The sequence below is a fragment of the Marmota monax genome, unplaced genomic scaffold (assembly GCF_021218885.2).
Source record: "Marmota monax isolate L192 unplaced genomic scaffold, Marmota_monax_Labrador192_F-V1.1 WCK01_AAM20220418_F8-fsc00019, whole genome shotgun sequence".
NCBI classification, from domain to species: domain Eukaryota; kingdom Metazoa; phylum Chordata; class Mammalia; order Rodentia; family Sciuridae; genus Marmota; species Marmota monax.
Genome location: NW_026695242.1, coordinates 16,183,308 through 16,209,714, shown reverse-complemented (window position 1 = coordinate 16,209,714; position 26,407 = coordinate 16,183,308). Strand labels below are relative to the sequence as shown.

Genomic DNA, 26,407 nt, shown 5'->3' with positions numbered 1-26,407 from the left:
TTGTTCACAATATGGAAGAAAGAGAGAATTTTCATTTGAAGAGCAGAAAGAAGTACTGTAAAGTGGAATGACTGGATAAAAAGGACTAACAGATGGACCCAAAATGCAAAAGGATGGTTTTGAAGTTGTAGTAGTATTACATGAATAATGTCAAAACAGTACCACCTTGTTTACTGGAAATCATTGCTCCATTCATCCTCAATAATAATCAGTCACTCTTAGAATTTATGCTACTATGGTGGGTTTACTATCTTATCTCCTAGGAGTGTTTTTATTAAGGTAAGATCTTTCAATGTTTTGGGTATGATTTACACAGATGAAGGCACTTGATTGAAATGAGAAGACTAAATTTGAGGATTAGGTAAAGGTTATGAAAACTTTAAATGTATTTCAAAATTAGTTAACTATTAGAATACTTTCTTTGCTAAAATTAAATATGTAACAAGAAGCAAAGACAATTACTTACAAATTAAATTGCTTTTTATCTATATTTTTTCTTTCTACAAAAAATGTTAACTGTGTTTCAAGCTAGATACAATGTTCTATCTAAATTTCATCTCCAAATTTTGTGTTCTTTCACTACCATTTAAAGGACAAATTGAGCTGGACATGATGAAAGAGTCACTGGATGATAATCCCAGGGACTCTAATTTCCAGCTGAAGCGGGAGGATCCAAAGTTCAATACCAGCCTGGACAATTTAGCAAGACCTGTCTTAAAATAAAACGTAAGAAGAGCTGAGGGCATAGCTCAGTGGTAGAGTGCCTCTGGGTTCACTCCCTAGTACCAATAAACAAATAAACAAACAAACAAAGAAAGAAATTGGAATTTTTCTAGCCTGATTCTCCTAAGATTGTCTTTGGGGTTACTCAATAGACTGAAGATCTCAGGAGTCACAGTATTTGAACTACTCATATGTCACCCATCTCATTAGTGACATTATATCATTTATTGTTGAAGCACCTAATTAATACTTAAAATGAGCCAGTGACAGAGAAACTGTGAAGAGTGGAGTAGAATGTTTACCCATCCTAAGAACTCTGCTGTAATCTTGTTGTCAGTACTACTGGCCATACATTGCCAGTAGTACTGACAAGAAGAAATATCCATCAGAAAACATCTGGCCCTTTCCTATATGTTTCTCTGATATTTAAAAGTATACTGTTTTTTTTTTTTTTGGAGGGGGTGTACTGGGGACTGAGCTCAGGGGTACTCAACCTCTGAGCCACATCCCCAGCCTATTTTTGTATTTTATTTAGAGACAGGGTTTCACTGAGTTACTTAGCACCTCACTTTTGCCAAGGCTGGCTTTGAACTCGCAATCCTCCTAACAGCCTGCCAATCTGCTGAGATTACAGGCATGTGCCACAGAGCCCAACTTGAAAGTATACTTTATTTTAAAAATCTATCCAGTATTCAAATTGGTAACATGATGAAAAGATTCTTCTTCGAAAAAAAACCCTACTTCCATTTATTAAATGTGCTACTTACACATTTTAGGTGTGCAGATTAGAGTTCTTTCAGTAGAAGAGGAGTCAATCTGATTTATTAAATAATAATTTTAGCACCCTCCTACCTCTACACATACACATTTTACTGATAGGGTAAGTCAGAAGTCTTAAAAAAAAAACTGTAAACTACAAGGTTTCTTCTGTTTCTCTTCTATCCCTACAACAATAAACTAAGATAATCTGGAATTTTCCAAGCTTTGGTTAGAAGTCTTTCGCTTCAGAAGAGACCTGAGGAAAAAAAACTTAACTGACCTTTACAGGTAGGAAAGCATAGCACCTACTGAGATTTGTCTTCTTGTTGGCACCTCTCTACAAAAGAAGTGGGAAGCTAAAATCAGCTTCAACTTGTGCAAATTAAAAGTAACCTTCAGGCTAATGGGTTTTCAACACCACTCCTTACTGAGAAAAAAATAAAAATCTACCCCATAAAATTAAATTACCTCCTCAAAACTGACTTCTCTAATAAATTACAACATTAAATACGTTAAAATAAAATTATAATTCCTTCCAAACAATCCCTTGCTTCCTGAGGTAACACCCTCCCTGTTACTGTTAGAAGTAATTCTATCTGTAATGGAATACTTCATTCAGTTCTGGAGTCCAGTACCAAAAAAGACCACCAAAAACCTAAAAACTGTCAATGAAATAGAAAAACAACTAAAAGTCAAAAAAATAAATCAGATATTTGAGGAAAGCAAAGAACTATAGTTAGGAGAAATTCAATCTTTTAGCTCTTTAGCAAACACTAAATTTAAAGAACATAAAACATTCTAATCTTGTGGAAAGTGACCAGCTACTTTCAGTTTCTTTGGAGTACAGATCAAAAAGAAACAACAAAACAAGTAGGCCTGGTAATGAGTTTGTAAAGTGGTGGCTCTCTATTAATCCTAGCAATCACTAAAAATTGTCTATACAGTTCACTAACTGAAGAAGTTCTAATGTAGTCCTTTTTAAACAGCACTGAAACTTGGAAACACGTTGTTGAGTCAATACTTTGTACTGAGAACTGGACTAGTTCCTTTAAGAGGGAAAATACGGAAACAAAAAAAAAAAGAGGAACAGTACAACCCACTTGAAGAGATGGGCATACATATAGCTAGAAGCAACTAATGAGCACAAAATGCAAAAATGATGTGCGTAATTTGAACTGGGAGATCATTTGGAGGAAAGTCACAGGAGATTATATAAAGCCAACAGGTTAAATTTTGTTTGAAAAACCATGGATGGGCTAATTTTAGAATACCTGAAAAAACAGTATTCTGGAAACTATATACAGGATGAACTAAATCAGGAGAAGCATCACGCTAATACTAAAACTAACACAGACCACTAGTAGGTGCTAGGACTATCTAAACATTTACATATGAAGTCACTCATTAAATCGTCACCTTAATGTTCTGAGTCCAAGAGTGTTACTATCTTGTTCTACAGACCAGGAACTGATCCACTTAAATAATGTCGGATTTTGAGAGTAAGCCTCCTGCATAGCAGACTTCAGGCAAATAAATATAAGCAAAGTACATTTCATTTTCAAAGCAAGTGTTGATTATCCAGAGAAGAGAATACTGAAATTTCCATACAATATATCAAATTGTTTTTAAGAATTTTTATTACAAAAATTTTCCAATATTTATAAAAATAGAAAGAGTACAATACACCCCTGTATCCCGTTGTACTCAGGCTTGATTTATCTGCTACACAACCCCTAATTTCATATACCTAACCTTCATTATTGGATTTAGTGATGATTAAACCATATAAAGTATTACTACTAAACTCTGAGGGAGGGGTATAGGAAATAAGGAGAGGTAGACTACTCATATGAATGTTTCTCTAAAAAATGAAGACTTTGCTTTTTTTTTCCCTAAACATGACCACAATACTATCATAACACTGCAAATCACACACTCATTCACATACAATGCTTATTAAGATAAAATATCAAAGAATGATCCAATTTTCAATAATTTATCTCACTTTATTGATCCAAGTTTTAATAATCTCACTTTAATATCTATTGAGAACTTGCAACGCACCAGCATTCGGTACCATCACATAGAGTAGTTTATTGAAATTGCTGTTATTTAAATTGCTTTTTCCTCCCGCCTTTCACTCCAACTGAAAGGACAAGTCTGTCTGCACCGGTGACTCAGAGCCTCCGCAGCAGGCTCCAGCCTTTGCCCACGGGGCGGAGGCTGGGCCTGAGCCGCTTTCCGCTGGGTTCGCTCTGGCCCCGGGACGCTGGCCCCACCCCGGTTGCCTAGGCGACCAGGGCCGTTGCTATCCCGCGACATCATGGAGACTTCCTTGGGGACGACCCCTGTGGGAAGCACGCCCGAGGCGGAGGTACGCGGCCCCTTTCCCCGTCCCAGTCCGGGTCCCAGAAGGTCCGAGCGCCTGACCCCGCCACGGGTCAGCGGCCAAGGCCACGGCCCGCCCGGGAAGGTTATCCAGGCCCGGCTTCCGCAGGTGCGCCGCCCAGCACGACCGCGGGGCTGGAGCCCGCCGGGGCGGCGCCCGCTGCATCCCCGAGCCCCGCCGCGGCTGGCCGTCCCCGGCTGGCGGTCCCCGGCTGGCCCTAGTGCACCGCGCGAGGTGCCCGTGATTATAGATTGTATTCATTCTTGCTTTGGACGGTTAGTTCCATGCCCGAAAGACCTTACATCCACTGACTTCTAGCTCTTTTTTTTTTTTTTTTAATTTAAAAATTAAAAACTGATTTCAGATTTTTAAATGGGCCAGTCCCTTTAAATATTTCTATAATGATCACAGCTATGATTGTTCGAAAGGTGTCGCTGAATAATAACTGCTTATTGGTAGTGGATTGAGTAAGTGTAGAAGGCCAGACCTTGGTGCTTCTGTTATTATTTTGCCATTTCTCTGAAAAAAAAAAAAAAAAAGATAGGAGACAGGACAAAGAATAGCAGATGGAAAATCCATCTTCCAGCCATGTCTTTGTTGCTTATTATTAACATGTCTTTTGGAAATCATTTGACCTTCGTGGACCCCAGTAGCCTCCTTGTGTAACATAAAGGTTTTTTATCTTTAGACCCCCTCAACACCCACACACAGCAATGATTTTTAGGTACCTTTACTCATTTAGGCTTGATACCCTGAGACATTTAACTAAGAACACTGCCATGCCAGATATAACCAAAAAATGTTTTATTCTCCACAACCGAGTTTTATTCTTCAGCTTTTTTTCAAACCTCTTACGTGAATAATAATGTGTTAATTAACATCACTTTGCCTTATTAGTCTAAAAAACATTCTTTGTGCAGAAGATAAGTATTAGCTGTAATTTTATAAATGACGAAATGCAGAGAACCAATAATTTTGCTCCTTGCTCCCAGGCATGTAACTGTTCCCACTCTGGATCCCTCCAATACTATATGCAGACCGCTAAGGCATGCAGACTCTCATATGAGCCTTTTGAAATAAAATTAGCATACATTAAATGCACTTTTTAATGTGATAAACTGGTTTCTCAGTCACTTACTCCCTTGTGATCTCTAATGTAAGTAATAGAATTTCAAAAGTAGCATAGAAAATTTCCCAATTAAATTGTGTTATTTAAACGTATAGAAAAACTTACCGAGAATGCACAATTGCCAGTGTAAGCATACTTATACAAGTAAATAATACCCTTTTATTAGTAGATTGATAATTTTGCAGTCTGTTGAATCTGTACTAAAGTACACATACACACAATCTGTGCCATATATAAAAATGTGCACATATATAAAATAGTACTTATATATATCTACTTCAGATAGATATATCTGTACATATATCTATGTACAGATATACAAATATATAGATATCTACTTTAGATATGTATAATATACATATATGATTACACATATGTGACGTAATGAAGTGTCATACTCTAGGGAAAAAAGCTCCACTTTTTATAATGGATGAATCAGATGAATGCACTAGTTATAGACCTTAGATGATTATCTACCATCTTAGGATTTTCAGCTTGCCCATCTGTAACTTTGTGGAGGAGCAGATATTCCTCATGATATGCAATTCAGGATATGCTCAGTCTTTTGGTTATTAACAAACTGGGGACATCAAGTTGTAACTTGGACTCACTTAGTGGGCTCATTTACTAAGATGACACATTAATACACTGGGTGGTGAAAAGTCCATTTTCCATTCTAATGAAAGCAGAGTTCTTATCGTTCACAGGGGAGACAGTTGCTCCATACAGCTGTGTCATTCATTACAGTGACAAGTTCTGCCTGCTGCCCATTTGTGCTTACTTCGGGTTTCAGAGGTTAGATGGAAAAGATGGCAAGGCTCTCTTGTAGTCTATTCCCAAGAATGCAGCTTTTTAGCTGAATACTGAAAGGTTCTTCTTAGATCAGATTCTTTGCAGAGTTGATCCCCCCGGGAGCTAGTCCCTGATGGTGTCATTTCTAATAAATTCTTTATCTTAATTGACTGGCTTAGCCAGTAGAACATCTAGTCAGCAGAGCCAAGATGTAGTGAAATATGTCTTTTCTTGCCAAATCTCTCAGAAATAAAGCATAAACTTCCAATAGTTTGAGGTTTCCCATTTATTGGTAGTAGCCAACACCTAGAATAAAAGTAACCAATTATCCTAACCACATAGTAGACACACAATAAATTATTAAAATCATTGGTAGTCTGAAATATGCAGGAGAGGTAGTTATCATAGACTAAAACCTACTCTGAGATACTGTGAATAAATGGACATGAGACACAGATCCAGGGAAACTATTCCTGTGACATTGCATAAGCTCTATTTGCCAAATTTCTGAATTCAATATTCTAGGTTCTTTAATTATATTGGAGAAAATGCCTCCCTTTAAAATTTAAATCTAAACTTTTGGCATTTAATGTATGGACACATAAAAACAGAGAAAAATGGGGAAAATCTGAAAATAAGCATTTCTACATGTTGACATATATAAGTGAAAGGAGTTTATAAATGCAAACTTAGACTTCAGTAATCAGTCTTCTATCCATAGTTTGTTCATAAACTGGCTTTCTTAATATCTTCAAAAATAGTATTTGCAAAATAGAATCATTTAAGTGGTAAACATAAAAGGAATATGCTTCAACTCACATGAGAGATCTAAAAGAAAATGTAGATGATTGTTTTTCAATTGCTTCTTCTGAATAATGTCTCTTAAAATGTTAGCACATCTTCAAATCAGTGACATAAACTCAGTGCATGAGCGTGGGGGCGGGGTGGGTATTTGTGTATGTATTTTTGTACCCAGTATTGAACGCAAGGGTCTTTAGCCACTAAGCCACATTATCATCCCTTTTTTTAATTTTTAATTTTGAGACTAAGCCTCACTAAGCTGTTTTGAGCCTTGAAAAGTTGCTGAGGCTGGTTTTGAACTTGTGATCCTTCTGCCTCATCACCCCAAGTCTCTGGGATTACAGGCATGTATCACCATGCCTGGCTGGAACAACTATATAATCTTGAGCAGAAAGATAATGTCAGTTGTCTGAAAGAATGTCCAGTGGAGTCTATAGATGATTCTTTCTATGTTAGATGTTCCCTACAAATGTTAGAATACAGACCCTACCCGACCCCTGAAGGTTAGAGAAAAACCATGAGCTCAACTTGGGTAGCACAATGAGGTTTCTAGAATTTTAACATCATTCAAATTTATTGAAATTTAATGAAATTATGAGTAATTCAATGTGAGTAAAAATATTGTCATATAGTAAAAATCAATCTGTGTACACTATGGGACACTATGTACTTAAAAATCTTACTGAGTGATAATATTTATCAGTATTTGGGGCTTCTGGCAAATACTGGCCTTAAGCATGGAAATACTGAAAAATATTTGGGGTTGTCTTTTTTCTTGCCATTGTTTACTGTCTTGTTTATAAAGCTCTGCTCTTACTTTGCCTCTGTCCTTCTCTAAGGTGGCCCTATATAATCCTCAAACGTTTTCTAATATTTAAAGTTTTATTTTATTAAAATTAATTATTTAACAAATCTAGAGTTAATTTTTGATAGGTGTGTTTTGTATTTGAAATGAGGATCTAATTTGAATCTAATCATGTCCATTGAGAATAGACTTACTGTTGCTATCACATTACATATAATACATGAGTAAGTATAAGAATGGACAAACTACTTAGTGGACAAGAATAAAGGATCCAAATTTTATTTTATATAAAATTCTCTCTTCTGTTGCATTGACTAGTTTGTCCATTCTTGTATCAATATCATATCAATTTTATATTCAGCTTTACTATCTAATTTGGAAATGTCATCCTCACTATTGTTTCCAAATGTATGTATTCTCCCATAGGAACTCAAAATTTTATCTGGTAAAGTTCTAGAATCCCATTGAGATTATTAGCGCATCACATTTATAACATGGGTGGTGTTTCATGTTTTGAAGTAGAGGTTTTCAATACATTTATTTTATCAATTCTTATCTTTAAACTTTTGATAAAGTTTTAGAATTTCTCTATATAGGCCTTATACCTTTCAAATTATAATCAAATATAATTTAATGAAGTTTTCCCTTTTCCATTTCTAATTAGTTCCTCATGTAGAAAAAAAGCAATTGACTTTTATATATTTGTTATTTATAACCATTTTACCAAGTTTATTATTAACTCAAACACTATTAATACAATGTCGGCTTACTTAGGAATGTAATCATATAATCCTTAATGAAGATTTTTTAATTTAATTTTCTCATTTCTAATATTTAAGGTACATATTTAATTTTCTTACGGTAATTTTTAGATCCTCTATAGTATGTAGAATTACAATAATGTCGCTAGCCATAGTCCTTTTTTGTAATAGAAATACATATTTTATTACTATTAATATTGTTTTCTATAAAGTGTTTTCAAATCAGCTCATATGATAATAGCCACAGTGCTTTTTCGGCTCATGGTTTTTAATAGGAATGACTGCCATTTCATCATTCAATATTATGTTTATTGTTCATTTTGGTAAAAAGTCTCTTTCATATTTAGCTATTTTTCCCTATTTGCTGAGTCTTGCTGCTGAGTCTGCAAAGTACTTTTTCACATTTATTCATATAATCATAAAATTTATTTCATTTAATTTGACATAAAATTACATTCAAGGTATTAATAATGATCCATCTTTTATTTCTGAATTTAATCTTCTTTGGTCATAATAATAACTTATTAGTATTTAATGCATATCTGGGTTCAATTTTCCAATATATATTTTAATTGTAAATTTTGCATCTGAATGTATTAGTGATTCTGGTTCATGATTTTTCTTTTTTTTAGTTCAGGGTTTATGTGTTGCTTATACTTGCTTCTTGAAAATGAACTCTATAAAATCTAAAATTATCAGAGTAACACAGAATTTATTTGTTTTTTATTATAATTTAGTATTATATTTTAGAAATTCAAATATAATACTATCTGGCATAGTGACTATATAAAAACATGAGTTTACTTTGCATTTGTCAGGTCCAGTTTTCTCCTTTACCCCAGTCAATTATTTTTTAGTTGTAAATAGACACACAATACCCCATTTTGTTTATTTATTTTTATGTGGTGCTGAGGATGGAACCCAGAGCCTCACACATGTGAGGCAAGCCACAACCTCATCCTAACTCCAGTCAATTTTGATAACTTAAAATTTTCTAGAAAAATCATCCATTTCCTTGGAATTTTTATATGTATTTAAACTGAATGTACTATATATTTATTTATTTTCTTTCTTTCATATTTAATTACATGTGACAAAGATTTGTCTCTTTTATTCACATTTTAAGAAGCTAGTTCTTTCATTTATTTATTTTCTTTTAAAAAACTATTTGATCCTTACCTTCAAGCATGATGGCAAGGTGAGCACAAAGTTTAAGGAGATGTCCAAATCTCAGTAATTCAGACAAATCATGTTTTGATGCACTACTTTCAAAAACAAAATTAATACAAAAATCTTGATGGATTAAATTTTAAAATAGAGATAGGATCATTATTACTGTTTTTTTTTTGCCTCAGGCTCTAATATGGCTCAATACTGCACTACTCCTTAGTTCATTTATTTTAGACTTTAAAAAACAATGCTTTTCAAAATCTGGCATTTGTAGATGGCCTATGTTCTATGTGACTAGGAAGCTCCTCTATAGTAATGAGGTAAAATCTGTTATCATTCTTTAATTACATTTGTTAAGAATTTTTTCTATATAAAATACCACCATTGTTGGATACAAACAAGCCTCTGAAAGCTTACATTATAAAAAGAAGATATATGTGTGTGTATATATCACACATATATATATGTGTGATATATATACACACACACACATATATATATATATATACACACACACACACACACACATATATATATATATATATATATATATATATACACATACATATATATGTATGTACACACACTTACACACACAATGTGGAATAGTTTGGTGACATTAAAGGAAAAAGAAATGAGAGAGAGAATTATCTAGTAAATAATGCCAGGCTTAAAATTTTATTGCTCTTGGAATAGCTGCTAAAATCCACCAGGTGGTGGAATAAAATGAGGTAACAGTGCAATTTAGCTTACATATTTTCCTAGCCGGAGATGTAATTTTACAGAGAAAGCCACAATTACATATCCACATTTTTTAGTCTATTTATGAATTTTCTGTTATGTCTTTAATTCTTACAAATCAGAATGTATGTGTTGAAAGATCAAAGATTTTTAGCCACCTAATATTCTTTCTAGTGAGAGGCAGTATAATAAACAAACAAAAAAGAGGCCTAGTTTAAATAGATCCAAGAATACAATTTAATAGAAAAGGAAAAAACCCTGAGGCAAACTCTACTAAAAGACAATTATTTTAAGCCTCAAAGTTTTAGTAAAAAATGTAGCACTAATATTAGGCATCTTAGCTAGAATTATTATTCTCCAGAAGGTTAAGATGATGATTGTATTCTCTTTCATATAGCTCTTGGGTGGCCTACTTTTCTCCTATCCAGAGATTTTTTTGAATCAAATAAATTGATCTGAATCTCTGTGTAATTCACTTTTCTTGTATATCTTTAATTCATTATTAATAATGACAGCAATCTTGTATTTATTAAAACATATAAAAATGATTTTAGATAAGGATCTGAATTTAGATTCAAATGACTTGCTTCAAGACATAAAATGAATCAGTAGTCAAGCCATCATGAGATCCTCTAAATCTGTCCTTCGTCACACTCTGCCACTTAACACTGTCATCCTGTGATGAAGAGAAATTCTGTTGGCAACCTGTGTTGACATACAAGGATTTGCAGAATTCTAAAAGAAGTAAAAAATTGGGTGTATTTGAGGAATTTATAATTGAATGAGATTGACAGGGATAAGTATATTTTACTTCTAATAAAATGAATATTATAAAAACATTTAAACAAATATATAGACATATATTAGGAACCAGAACAGTATCCTATATAAAAATGGAGTGATTTGTTTTAATTTACAAGTATCTGAGTGCCCAATAGGGGTAAAGTACTTTATTTAACACTAAACTATTTTTTCATGTTCAGTGTGTTGGTGTATGCCTATAATACCAGCAGTAAGGCTGAGGCAGTAAATTGCAAGTTCAAGTCTAGCCTTAGCAACTAAGCAAGACTCTTTCTCAAAATAAAAATGGCTAGGGATGCTCAGTGATAAAGAATCCCAGAGTTCAATCCCCAATACCAAAACTACATAAAATATTTTTTCTTAATGTGTTTGTAATTTCATCATATGACCTTGTTTAAGTTTAATTTGCTCACCCTTAGATTATAAAAAGATGGCTAATAATTTTACATGATTTATTTCTAAATTAATTTTTTAAAATAAAAATACAATGATAACCTAATATTAAATTACAAACACTAAACCAATAATCATTATTAATAAGCCTAACTTTGAGAGTCTTCTATTATTGGAAAGGAATAAAGGAAACATTTGGGATGTGATCTGGTCAATTGTAGCAAAGCATTTCCTTGGCTGCCCTTATTTACTAGAGCACATTCACATGGAAGGTCCAATAACTATTTGGTGAATTTAAAAACATTTGGTGTGTTTCTTCCCATATCTCGCAATCCGTGATGCTGTGTAGCCCCTGTCTCCCATCTCTTTCATGGCCTCCTCTTCCATCTCCCATTCACAGCTCTTCTTTTCCTGCTCTGAATTTGGACAGTCTCACCCATTCTCACTCTTGAAGTTGACTCCTAAAACATCTTGAAGCTTGATCTTTCTGAACCCACATTTCTAATTAAATCTAAATATTTCTACCTTGCTATGCATACTCTCCTTAATTGAAATTAAACTTAACATTTTGTCTTTTAAATACCAGTCTTATCTTCTAACATGCTTATTTTTACAGGTGTAATGAGGGTGCTAGGTGGAGATGTGCAGGCTGTACTCTGAACAGAAGCACTTGGCTGAGATGTTGTTGAGGGCTGAAAGTATATTCACATGTGATGTCCTCGTGCACAGGACCACACCAGCTTTGAGAATGGCCTTTTTTTGGCCTCTTCCCCCCAAAAGGATAGCTTTGTCTCATTCACACCAAGGCGGCACCTATGTTATTGAAAGTCCCCAAATCACCACCATTTTCTCCAAGTCACCTATTTCAGAAATTCAGAATGTCCATTCGTTCTTCCCTCTTTCAGTCCTCCATAATATAATATGCGGCATTCGCTCCTTTATATTCATCTATACTGCTAATGAAGCCCAATGCTTTATCCCCAAACTGTTTTAGTGACCCCTCTTCATTGAACTCTTCCTCTGTGTTTTTGTTGTTATTGTTGTTGTTCCTGCTTTTCCTTTATCATTCCTTAAGGCAAAATTTTATCTTGTCATTTCACTGCTTGAAAACCATACAGATTCCCTATTGCCTGTATTATTAAGAAAAAAACTTGTCATCTGTCATTCTTCAACCAGCCTGGATCTAAAATTTTTATGGTCCCTTGCACAATATCTTGCACTTTGTAAGCACTCACTAAATATTTGTTGACTCCTTCAATTTAAGATTGCCCATAATATGTTCCCAATGCTCACAGCCCACCTCAGTCCACCTCATCTCCTGCATACCCTAGGTACCACTGTGAACTGCTTGCTTTTGTAAAACCCACCCTTAACTGTTCTGTCTACATAACCTTGGCGTTGCTGATTCATTTACCTTGAGCATCATCCCGCTGTAGTGCAACAATTTATTCCTAGACCTCCCCACTGTGGACTTTGTTTATCATTCCCAGTCCTCATCCCTTTTGTTAAACTGACTGCTCCATTTATTAAAGCTCACATATAACATTGTTTTCTTGTTTTAATCAGCCTTGGTTTGTTCATCATAAACTTTCTGAGGTTAGCAAGTCTTTCTTATTCACCTTTGCTTCTTCTTGAGCCCAAGTTCAAGGAGGAAGATGAAGGTATTCAGTAAATATTTGTTGAACCCCAACTCATTACTCAGTTTTACATATGTGCAAGAAATAGATTGACTAGTTACTTGATTTGAGGAGAGAGATATAATCACATAAGAATGGAAAAGTAAACAGATTATATAAGAGACCATTGTTTTAATTTTTTTTCTGACAGCAACTAGGCCACAGGAAGAACACATTTTGTTATTATTAGGTTTACTGTGTAATCCATGAGATTGCAATAACTCATTCCATTTTTTTGATAGAAAGATACTGAATTGCAAGAGCATGAAAAGATTTTGTCTTCCGATTTTCTTTCAATGGACCAAATCACTGATTTGCTAAAAGAAAATGTAGATGGAATTCAAGAGTAAGTACTTCAATATTACAGTCAAATATAGAATGGTTTTAGTTCTTCATATGTAAATGACTATGTTTTAAAGTTTCTTCAAAATATTTGTTATATTGTGCACTGAAATATATTTAGACTCTAGAACACATAATTTTTTAAATAACTACCTGACTTTTGCATTGCCCAGCAGTCCTTATTATGGGGAGAAATCCATTGAAAACCAATTTGTTTATGCTAATCAAGAATAGGAATTTACTATTAAATGTAGCCTCTAGCATATGCCATCTTCCATTTCTTATCTCTTTCTTCATAGAATGGTCAATATGCACAAGAACCTACAGGGTTGTGTTTTCTGTAATATTGTCGATATATTTTATTATTTTGAAAATCCTGAATATTAGCCACCCACCTGTGATTATTATTTAAAAAATTGAAGCTATGCTATCTACTCTAATTGCATATACATTGCTTAAAAATGTAAATATAACTGAATTTATAGGTCATAATTCTAGCATATGTCCTTCTCACTACTTAGGCCATTTATTTCTACAGTAGATCATTTATTTATATCAAACAAAATTTAATAAAATATATTTTCAGTAATAATTCATTTAAAAAACTATCTTACTTTAAAATGAAAACTCATAAAATATGGAGGTGGCAATGATGTGATGTGCTGGATCACAGTGTTCTGGTGTCTAGCCTCTGATGCTCGTCCTCAGGACACAAGGTGTTGTGGTCCATATGGACAAACAGACAATGATTCTGTCAGTGATTATAACTGGCAAATCACATAAATATTACAGAGTACAGCAATTTGCTATTAAGAAGGAGACAGGAGAGATGTATTGGCTAGAAGAGAAATCTAAGAAGAGAAGGTTCATGGAGAGCAGAGCCTTTTGCCATGATACTCTTCACCAGCCCACTCTCACAGACTGCTAGAAAGTTTGACCTGTGGTTCAGCCATGCTGCCTACAATCAGTGAATTAAAATTCACACATGTTTTCTTAAAGTATCTCATGATAATTTTACCATTTTTATAAAAATGAATGTTCACCATTGGAATTCAGATTCTTAGTGAGAAAATTGCAAAAAAAAAAAAAAAAAAAAAGGATTCATTGTGTTGATGCCACTAATTGTGTTTCCATGTAAAATATAATTTTCCATTTACAGGTAACTCCAAATGCTGTTAAACAGTGCAGTGCAAAACAATATGTGTGTATTACTAGGAACAATAGTAAAATGTAAATAACAGATGTTTAATAGTTTAATATTTACTTTTATTACATATTAAGTAAAGCATGTCATATTAAATACAATTATATTAAATAAAATGTATTGTTGCTTTTTAGAACTATTTCTTACCACATCACAAGTTGTGTTGTGTATTATACTTTATGTGACTACTTTTTTAAAATATTGACTCACAATTTTTTTAAATACCTAAATTCTGAAAATAGTTTTAATCTCTAGGTGGTGAGATCCAGGAAAAAGTAAATGATACCAGAGTTAATGTAGAAATGAGCAATATAAAAACAGATGGGTTCAATAGCAGATTGATTTTTTTAGACTATCTCATCAATATAGAAATTACCTGAAGCAATCTCAAATTTCAGAACATGTTTGGGTAAATGACATCAGTTCTGTTAGGAGTCACTTCTTTGTAATTTATTTTAGGGATCTTTATATGATTTTTGTACAGGAATCCTGAAATATTTGCAATCAATCATTTACTTTGAATTTAAAATAGCATTATTATAAATGGGAATTTATATGCTTTACATTTTGAACATGCTTTTCAAAATGACAGAAATATTATTTAGGTATCCTGTCACCAAGTGACAGAAGTATGCCAAAATCACACTGTATACAAAGCTACAGGACAATTTAATTTTAAAAAATTCAGTGTATTTACCTACCTTTTGAAATTAAGAATTGCCTCCATGAAAGCAACAAATGAAACATTATCATTAAACTTATTTTTGGAATATACTTTAAAATGTTAAATGTCTGGGTATACATCTTTTGATCTCCTAGCTGCTATAAATCATAAATTTTTTTAATGTAACCCTAATTTTATCTACATATCCACCCCAAATCCTTTTTTAAAAAAGATGGGGACCAAATTAAAAATAACTTTATAAACACAGAAATAACAATGAAGCATTTTAAAAAATATTTTATTTAGTTGTACATGGACACAATACCTTTATTTATTTATTTTTATATGGTGCTGAGGATTGGACCCAGTGCCTCACATGTGCTAGGCAAGCACTCTGCCACTGAGCTACAGTCTCAGTCCAAGGCATCTTTTAATAACATTTATGTAGCTGTGCCTCTATGAGCTATTTAGTTCTTCCTTAAAACTATGTCTTCATATCATCATACTTTAGAAGTAAAATACACCCAATTTCAAGAACATGTAAGAATAGGTAATGATTTTACTGAAATACTTGGAAAGACAAAGTAGATAGTAATCATCTCTCACTGTAACAAAACTTCTTAAAACACTATTAAACATCATTATTTTAATTGACATTCTCTAGCACTACTTCTGTGTCCATCTCTCCCCTCTCCCTTGTTCCATCTCCCCTTGTATCCAGAAAAAGGTTTACAAATTTGCTAGTAAAATTCTCAGAAACTTTGCATTCAAACTTCAGCAGTATCTTGTTCCAAATGTTTCCTGGCATAATCTGCTTTGAAGTGAAATGACTGAACAAACAAGACAAATGATAAATACTTATTAGCCCTGTGGTCCAGGTTCCAGGGAAGATTCAAAGGGAAAGGAGTAGAGGGAGGTAAAAGAGATTTCACCAAAATAATTTAGAAAAATAGTTGTCTTCAAACACGAACATTGAAAAATAAAAACAGAAGTCAAGAACATATACAAACATCCGGACCAAACATTTTATTAACAAATCTTACCATGCAGATGATAATTGAAGAGAAACTGAGAAGGAAAAATAACTGTTAATAGCAGAAAATGTTAGGCAAAAACTGATGGTTAGAAAATAAAGAAGAAGAAAAGGTGACAAAATTACAGAATTCTCTTTTGAATGTTGTTTGAACTTATGGATTGTTATATAACTGGATATTTTAGATTATGAGCATTACAGAATTTTCATTCAAAGAAAAACACTTGTTTTCAAAAAGGAACTGTTCAGTAGTTAATCTGATATTGTATTTGGATTTTTGTTTTCTTACAGAAAAATGGGCACATTTTTGAATTTCAGACATCTTCAAACTTGTTTAAAGGAAGGCATTCTACTAGATTATTATGTGTCTGGATTTTTGTGGGCTAAAGGAATGGAATTTTCTATTACTCAATATTCAAAATTTATGACTTTACTGGATATGTTGCTTCATAATCTTAGAAGTAAGTACATTATTTTTCTCTTTTTCAAGAAAAGAAGAACTTAGCCTACCATCTGAATTAATGTTCTTAAGCAAAATTTCTTAATTTTACATTAATTTCTTCAATTAAAATCATGTTCTCCCCCTTTCAGGTTATAGCAAAGATATGGCTCATATGTTTATTGAGCTATAAATCCTCAAATAATGCTTAACAAGACTAAAGTTCTCTTAATAATCAATTTTGCAATGAAATGCTATTCATTTAACAGTCTTGTCAATGCCATCACTCTTCAAATAGCTGGGGACTCTCTGTGAGAGAGAGAGAGAGAGAGAGAGAGAGAGAGAGAGAGAGAGAGAGAGAGATAGAAGATATAGATACAGATATTTGAATCCAGGAATGCTTAACCATTGAACCACATTCCCAGCTCATTTTTTAAATTTTTTTAGTTGTAGATGGACATAATAGATTTATTTTATTTTTATGTGATACTGAGGATTGAACCCAGTGCCCTCCACATGCAAAATGAGCACTCTGCCACTGAGCTACAACCCCAGCCCTCCCGGCCCATTTTTAATTTTAATTTTGAGGTAGGGTTTGGCTAGGTTGCCAAGGCTGGCCTTGAACTTGTGATCCTCCTACCACAGACTCCTGAGTTGCTGGAATTACAGTTTCTCTGTGATATTTTTGCAACATTTTCGTATATATAAAACTCTCTGGAATTAAAAGTTTTCAGTAAGTATTTCCCTAATATCAGTGGGCATAACAAAAAGGGAGGGATGAGGAAGCTTTCTGTGTATTGTGTAGAAGACTACATATCATTAAGCAAAGAATTGTGTGCTTTTGTTTATAAAAGACATAAAAATAAGAATTCAGATGTTTTTGTGTATACACAAAGAAATGCAGAAAAATAAAGGATAACCCCATAATTACCTATTGAGAAAGATAGTAGAATCTGGGCATTTGGACAACAAGGGTTGAAGGAAGTATTTTCTCCTATTAGCTCCATGTTTATATTTTGAAACATGAATATAAGATTGACAAAAAAATTTTAAATTCAGTCTTAAAAGAGAATATATGATATGGCAGTCCAAATCTTTGAATCTCTAAGCAGAGTATTGATGAATTAGAAAGAGAATAAAGAAGGGGAAATATTTTTATGAATCTCAGATTCCCAATTTGAGAACGTATCTGCATCTCAGACTTTTTCCATACCTTATAATTCAAAGGAGAAACTTTTCATTGTTGTTATCAGTTAAAAAATGAATTCCTAAAACTTGAGCTGGACTTATCCAACTATTCATAAACCATGAGAAACTCATGGATGTTAACAAACTTATAGTCATAATCAGTAAAGAATGTGATTTCAGTATGCTTACAGATTAAAGGAGGTCAAGTATGTCTACATTTAAACTAATAGTGGTAGAGTTCTGTGCACATGCTGTCACTCCCATTCACTCACAGCTTATGTGAAAGTGCTAGAGAGCATGCAGTCCCAGATGGTTGTTGTCTTGTGGTCCATCCAGTATGGAACTACTGTTTAGCCTAACAGGTTTTGATCTTATCTTTGCCTTGAGTTTGTACTGTATATTTACAAGGCATTCTGCAGACAAACCATCTAGAATCAAATGGAATCAACTCCCAAATTTATGTGGAATATCATATTTGTAGATTTAGTGCTTGGGGATTCAACCAACTGTAGATAGAAAACATTTGAAAAAAAAATTGTGCACAGACTGAACATATTCAGACTTTTTTTTTTTTGTATTGGGGATCGAACACAGGGGTGATTTACCAATTAACCACATCCCCAGCTCTTTTTGGGTTTTTTTAGTATAATTTTTTAGCTGTTGTTGGACACAATACCTTTATTTTATTTATTTATTGTTTTATGTGGTGCTGAGGATCGAACCCGAGGATCGAACCCAAGGCCTCGAACATGCTAGGCAAACACTCTACCACTGAGGCACTACCCAAGCCCCCTAGCTCTTTTTAATTTTTATTTTAAGACAACTTCTCACTAACTTGCTTAGTAGGGCCTTGTTAAGTTGCTGAGGTGAGCTCTGAACTTGCAGTCCTCCTGCCTCAGTCTCCCAAGCCACTGGGAATATAGGTGTGTGCCACACGCCCAGCTCAGATTTTTTCTCCTAGTCATCATCCCCTAAACAACAAGTGTAACAACAATTTACTTAGAGTTTACATTGTATAGGGAATTAATTATATGTAATCTAGAGATGATTTAAAGTATGCAGAATAAATGTGTATAGGTTCTGTACAAATACTACACTATTTTATTTATCTGCATATCTTGTCACTCCCAGATACTCAACAGCTTACGTGAAAGTGCTGGTATCCTTGGAGGGTCCCAGAACCAATCCTCTTGGATCCTGAGGAACAATTGTATACATTTGGAGATCTAGTTTTTCTAAGGTCTGACCAAAGACAAAATATAGAGTTTATTGACTAAATATGTGGCCTTTATCTAGGTCCATAGGCATAGATTAACTCCCTGGTGTATAACATGATTACTAGTAAGTAACTATGGGATCCTTTCTAATCCTGTGATGCTAAATCGTTTTCCTCTAAATGCAAATAATCAGATAGCATTTATGCAGAATTAACTTGTGCCAGACATAGTACCAACAGCTTTAGAAATACTGTCTTATTTAATTCACACAGAACTTTTGAGAAAAACAAGTAAAGTTCTAAGGGTTGAAAAACTCTGTGAGGACATATAAAGTCAACCTCCACAAATGAGATCCCACCTTTATGAATACTGTATCAAATGTGCCTGGCTTTGGGCTGAATTATAGAAAACACCATACTGTGTAATATGCTAGAATATGCAAATTTTCAGTTTGCCAAGAGTTTGACATGCATTTCTTATTTGATCATCACAACAGCACTATAATTATGAAAATAGGTATTATTCTCATTTTATAGATAAAGAAAATGAGACTCAGGTCAGCTAGCTAATATCAGCTATGAGGTACCATCCTAAGTTTTCCAATTAATTAGAAGTCCAGTGCATTCTTTCATTGCCCTAGATTGTCAAGAATAAATTTTATTTCTATCAGCCTTACTGTTTAAGTGGTTTAATCTTTCATATTTTACTCATATCTCTGAATATGATTTCTAAAAGAGCAAATATTTCAGTTAGATAAGTGAAATGATAACTTCCCTAATTTTTAAAGCAAGAAAGACATTAGACACAGAAAAACAGTTTTAAAGAGTCAGTTATTTTTCAGCATGAGGGAATAGTTTTAAAAATGTATTTCTGTATTTGATAAGTACAATTTCATCTAGAATTATAATCATTTATCTAAGAATTCCTTTTTTCTCTGCATCTCTAATTAATACCATTTTATTAATAAAATGATTCAGATTCTCCATTCATTTAGAATTGCTCTTATTCAACAGATTTTTCATTTCTGAAGTTACTTTCACTATTTTCAAAAGGAGTTTATCATGGAAAGAGAAATTACAATTGAGTTGAATTCCACTTAGAATGATATTGGAAAGCCTAGTTATTCAGCAATGATTCAGTATATCTGACATACATAAAAGGATGTGGAGGGACACTATGAGAAATGAACCAATTATGATTCATTAAAACGGATTTAAACTATTATATAGTTTTATGCTTGTTTCTAATCCTGTGAGTAGAAGAGAATCTAGATGGAAAAAATGCAAGCTAGTATTCATATTATATTTCTAAATTTTTTAAAATCGCTACCATTTTATTAGCAATTTTGGTATTTGGGATATATAGTACATACATCTCAGAAAGAGTAGCTGTGTAATTCAAAAGTGGCTGGGTCCCACAATCAACAGATACGTTCACAACCTATTTTTTAATCTCCATCCCTATTCCTCCAAAAATCCATTTCATTGCATGAAGGGAGAACAGTTACCGATGATGTCATGTGACAGACCTAACTGTTTGGCAGGGTTCACATTGAGCACCACACTTAGCTTTGATGCCTCATCCAAATGCCCCCCAACTGATATTCACCTCCCCTAAACAGCCAGTCCAGCCTTCGTTTCTCTAGAGCCTTTCAACTGTCCACCTCTCATCCCCTGAGCTCCTACTAATATCAGCAAAGGCTCCTCTGGACCCTCCGGTTACCTGAATTCATTCTTCAGGGGACTGGGGGAGCATATGTGTGGATTGTAAGTAAATATTTTGCCTTCCACTATCAGAAAATGAGCATAACATTACCAACCAAGAAAAAGACAATAGAAACTAATAGTTTCATTTATAGACACTCTAAAAGCTAAGGTTATTGGCATGTATCTCCTTCTTCAATTGGACTAGTGCCACAGAAAGTGGTTTGGGGTATTTTTTCTATTTGTTTGTGCCTCTCACCAAACAGACTAGAATGACTGAGCTGTTCATGCTGGGAGCTGCTGGTGAAGTTGTGTTGCTCTTTTTCCATTTTCTTCCAATGCTCAACCTCAGTGGGCATACATTTGAGGAAGAGCTGAAATGAGTCCTAGGTTGGTTTGTGGAAAAGAAAAAGATATCTTGATGTTTCATGTAAAAGTTCATATTCCTGCCTTCTACTGAAAATCTTTAAGCCCTATTTCTCCCATGGTAACTATCAGCTAAAGTCCAGTGGTAGTGGACTTCAGCCATTTTGATTTCTAGCTCTGAGTTCAGCCCTGAGTTTAGTGACTGAACCTACCATCTGGGTCTTCCTCATCATCCAAGTCAACCAACTTTTTGTAATTTTTATGTATCCTTTATTCTAAGATCATTTTAAAAAATCTCCTCTCTGTTATAAAGTAATCTTTACATATATTTTGATTCTGTTGATCTTAAAATGGAAACATAACAAAGCTCTTCAAACAATTGTGCAGAATTACAATAATTTACAATTGTTGAGTATGTCAGTTGCTATTCTTTTACTACAAAATGTAGTTTATGCTTGTTTCCAATTCCTGTAAGTAGAAGAGAATCTATATGAAACAAATTATAAGCTAGTATTCATATTATCTTTCTAAAATTTTAAAATTGCTATCATTTTATTTGTTATTTTGGTATTTGGAATATATACTATGTACATCTCAGAAACAGTAGCTGTGTTTAATTTATTATGAAGAAACAAAAGGAGTTTTACCATTTACCCTCACAAAAACAAAGTAAATTTTGGCACATTTATGACATTTGGATTATTTTTCTCTTAAAATATGTATCAAAATAACGCTTAAGATTTCCTTGCATTTTATTTCAGCCCTACATATGTCCCTAGAAGACAGCATAAAGTGGCTTGGGGAAGTTATGGCTGAAATTGGACCAATCCAGTCACAAAAAAATGAGGAACAGAATGTCTTTAATATAGAACAAGCCAATGCTATCATTGATTACTTAAAAATCAGGTATGGTTTTGTTTTTAGTAGCATTATTTTTCATTCCATATCTTCTAGAAATTGTCTATTTAAAAATTGAATTTTTATTAATTTTTTATTTATATATGACAGCAGAATGCATTATATTACAATTCTTATTACACATATAGAGCACAATTTTTCATATCTCTGGTTGTATACAAAGTATACTCACACCAATTCGTGTCATTATACATGTACTTTGGATAATAATGTCCATCACATTCCACCATCATTTCTAATCCCATACCTCTTCTCTTCCCCTCCCACCCCTCCCACCCCTGCCTATCTTGAGTTTATCTATTCCTCCCATGCTCCCCCTCCCTATCCTACTATGAATCAGCCTCACTATATCAGGGAAAACATTTGGCATTTAGTTTTTTGGGATTGGCTAACTTCACTTAGCATTATCTTCTCTAACTCCATTTACCTGCAAATGCCATGATTTTATTCTCTTTTATTGCTGAGTAATATTCCATACTTTTTTATCCATTCATTTATTTAAAAATTGAACTTTAAAATCAGATATTTAGTGGAATGAATCTGACCTAACTTTCATGTACTTACATGATTATACTACAGTGAGTCTTTCTATTATGTATATCCACAAGACACTAATTTTACAAAAAACAAAAATTAAATAAACAGAAAAATAAGGTAGAGAAAAAGGAAGGGGGGGAGGGAGAGGATAAGGATAATTATTGGGGTCTTAATTGGAGCAAATTATATTCCAGGTATTTAAAATTATGTCAAAATGAATCCTGATATTATATATAATTTTTATAAACCAACAAATAAAAATAAATAGATAGCAGTGAAAAACAAAGCCTTTCATAAAAAATCAGATGTTTATAGAATTGAAGCAGTAATTAATCAAACCAATACACAAATAATAGTTAAATCTTCCATCTAATAAATAAGTCAGGACATTAAACATTTTGGCTAATGTTGCATTCTTTAAAATGATTTGTGTTTAGTAAATACAATTTTACCTAGAATTATAATAAAATACCTAAGAAATTCTTTTTTTCTCTGCATCTTTAGTACCATTCCATTAATAAGATCATTCTTTCTCATTAATCAGACTTAATTATAATATATTCTATATTTTAGATAGTTGACATTTCCAACTACTAGCTTACATTTTAAAGAGCAATATTCACTTCCATTTAAATGTTCACTTTAAATGTTTTATTTTAGAAATGGAAGAGATTTATTTATTGTATACTATAAAATATTTTATACTATGGACCAATTAAACTCATTATTGTCTGTCTTTCTACTTGGAAAACAACAGTGGATGGAGAGAAAGTATATTTTTTATTACAGTCATTCTTCATTGGTAAATAAAGAATCTGTCTTTTTATATAGTCTGTCACAAAGTCTGCATTAGAGTCATGCATCTCTCCAAAGAGACATTTTGAGTGTGCAAATATCCAAACAAGAGCAGGTAAATTCTTTCTTTTGCCTAACTACAAGTCTCTGCATAATATCCTTGTTCTTCTTATGCTATATACTCCAGTGTTTTCCAATTTAAAAAATTAAAATTCTAAAGCAAAGGGTGCCAAATGATATTCTAGATATGCTCATGATTTGCTTGGCAAAGATCCTGGTTGTAGTCTGGAAGCTTTATAAATATTAGTGTGTTTAATATGATAAAGTTTATATACTGACTTCTGGCATGAGTTAATAATGGCATATGATATGCTTTTTATATAATAGCATCTGATATAATATGATTTCTTAATATAAAAATATATCTCCTAATGAGTGACTCTCACTAAAAGCCACAGTAGTTCTCATATCAATTAGAGTAAGGCAGGGTCTTTGGGTATGGGAGGGAAGGAGCTAGAAATTCAGAACTGAATAAGAACCTGGGCTTTGAGGTTTGTTTGCCCACCACAGTTTGAGAATCACTAAGCAAGAGAATTCCACCCTGCACATCTGTACTGGCATCCTTCTTTCCACACTATTTGAATATAACAGGTTGTTCTTGCAGAACACATTTTTATACTTAAGCTCTAGGCCCAGTAGGTTTATAATGGGTGTGGAGACCAATGGCAGCAACACCCACATAAGCACCATAAAGACACCTACTTACTGGATAGTAAGAATGGTCTCCTTTCCCTCTGATCTCTCTTAACATTTTCTTTTAGAAAATGTTTATGTTAGAAGGGGATGTCAGTGTTAGTCACCTTTTAAAAAACATTTTTACTGGTTCTTTTTAGTTGTACATGACAATAGAATTTATTTATTTTAATATAGGCCTTTATTTATTTATTTATTATTTATATGTGGTGCTGAGAATTGAAACCAGTGCCTCACACATGCCAGGCAAGTGCGCTCCGGTTGAGCCCCAGCCCCAGCCCTAGAATTTAGTTTGACACAATTATAAAATCATGGAATATAATTATATTCCGTGCATTTATAATTAATTCAGTCCCCAGTACTTCCCCTTCCCCTCCTATTCTCCCACCCCCTGTTCCCTTTCCTCTACTCTACTGATCTTTCTGCTATTTACTTATACTTTTTTAAAAAAATAGTTTCTTACGGATGTACATGATGGTTAAGATTCACTGACTGTAGTATATTCATATACGTCCACAGGAAGTTATGTCAGATTCATTCCACTATCTTCACTATCCCATCTATCCTCCCTTCCCTTCATTCCTCTTTCTCTACTCCCCTGATCTTTTTTCTATTTTTTTCAATCCCCACCCACCTTATTTTGGATTAGTTTCTGCATGTTAGAGAAAATATTTAACCTTTAGCTTTGGGAATTGGCTTATTTCACCAAACATGTTAGTCTCCTGATCCATGCATTTACCAGCAAATGACATAAAGTCATTCTTCTTTATGGCTGAGTAATATTCCATTGTGTATATACCACATTTTCTTTTCTTTTTCTTTCTTTCTTTTTTTTTTTTTTTGTACTAGGGATTGAATTCAGGAGTGCTTACCACTGAGCCACATCCTCAGTCCTTTTTGTGTTTGTTTGTTTGTTTGTGACATGGTCTTGCTAAGCTGCTTAGGGCATCACTAAGTTGCTAAGGTTGGCTTGGAATTTGCATTACTCCTGCCTCAGCCTGGACAGCTGCCTAGTTTACAGTATGCGCCACCATGCCTGGCTACACATTTTTTTTAATCCACTTATCTGTTGTGTACCTAGGTTGACTCCATAGATTAGCTGTTGTGAGTTGAGCTGCTATAAACATTGATGTGGCTATGTCACTTGTAGTATGTTGATTTTAAATTCTTTGGATGTATACTGAGGAGTGGGATAACTGGGTCAAATGGTGGTTGTCTGAGGAATCTCCATACTGCTTTCCAGAGTGGTTGTACCAATTTGCAGTCTGCCAGCAATGTGAGTGTACCTTTTCCCCCACATCCTCACCAACATTTATTGTTACTTGCATTCTTGATATTTGTCATTCTGAGTGGAATGAGATGAAATCTCAGGAGAGTTTTATTTTGCATTTCTCTAATTGCTAGAGATGTTGAACATGTTTTCATATATTTGTTGACCATTCTTTTTTTTTTTTTTTTTTTGAGAAGTGTCTCTGTAGTTCCTTTGCCCATTTATTAATTGGGCTTTTTTGTTTTCTTGGTGTTTTTTTAATTCGATGCCATCCAATTTATTAATTTTTTAATTTTACTTCTTGCACTTTAGGGGCCTTGTTAACGAAGTCAGTTCCTGAGCCTACATGTTGGCATGTTGAGCCAACATTTTCTTCTAGCACTGGCAAGGTTACTGCTATAATTCCTAGGTCTTTAATTCATTTTGAATTGACTTTTGCACAGGGTGAGAGATAGGGGTCACATCTTATTCTCCTACATATGGATTTCCAGTTTTCTCAGCATCATTTGTTAAAAAGGCCATTTTTTTCACCAAATTACGTTTTTGGCATCTTTTTCTAGCATGAGAGTACTATACTTCCATGGATATTTCTCTGTGCCTTCTATTATATTCCCTTGGACTTTATGCCTGTTTTGGTGCCATACCATGCTGCTTTTGTTACTATAGCTCTGTAGTATAGTTTGAGGTCTGGTATTGTAATGACTACTACTTTGCTTTTCTTGCTAAGGATTATTTTAGCTATTCTGGGACTCAATTTTCCAAATGAATTTCATGACGGCTTTGTCTTTTTCTGTGAAGAATGTCATTGGGATTTGATGGGAATTGCATTAAATTTGTATATCATTTCCGTAGTATGGCCATGTTGACAATATTACTTCAGCCTATCCAAGAACATGAGAGGTCTTTCCATCATCTAAGGTCTTCATTTCTTTCTTTAATGTTTTATAGTTTTCATTTTAGAGCTTCTTCTTCTCCTTTTCCTTCTTTTTTTGTGGTCCTGAGGATTGAACCAAGGACCTTGTGCATGCAAGGCAAGCA

General features: G+C 33.7%; 1 protein-coding gene across 3 annotated transcripts in view; it reads left to right on the top strand.

Moving 5' to 3' along the window:
- Positions 1 to 3,673: 3,673 nt before the first annotated feature.
- Positions 3,674 to 26,407, top strand: part of Cabcoco1 (ciliary associated calcium binding coiled-coil 1) — a 102,641-nt gene continuing 79,907 nt past the window's right edge. The window contains exons 1-4 of one of the 3 annotated variants that reach the window (XM_046419581.2): positions 3,674 to 3,856; positions 13,183 to 13,286; positions 16,475 to 16,644; positions 21,858 to 22,002. In XM_046419581.2, coding sequence (XP_046275537.1) covers positions 3,806 to 3,856; positions 13,183 to 13,286; positions 16,475 to 16,644; positions 21,858 to 22,002 — 470 coding nt within the window. In that variant the 5' untranslated portion in view covers positions 3,674 to 3,805. The remainder of the gene's footprint in view (positions 3,857 to 13,182; positions 13,287 to 16,474; positions 16,645 to 21,857; positions 22,003 to 26,407) is intronic. The other 2 variants (XM_046419578.2, XM_046419580.2) reach the window with 2 other exon arrangements.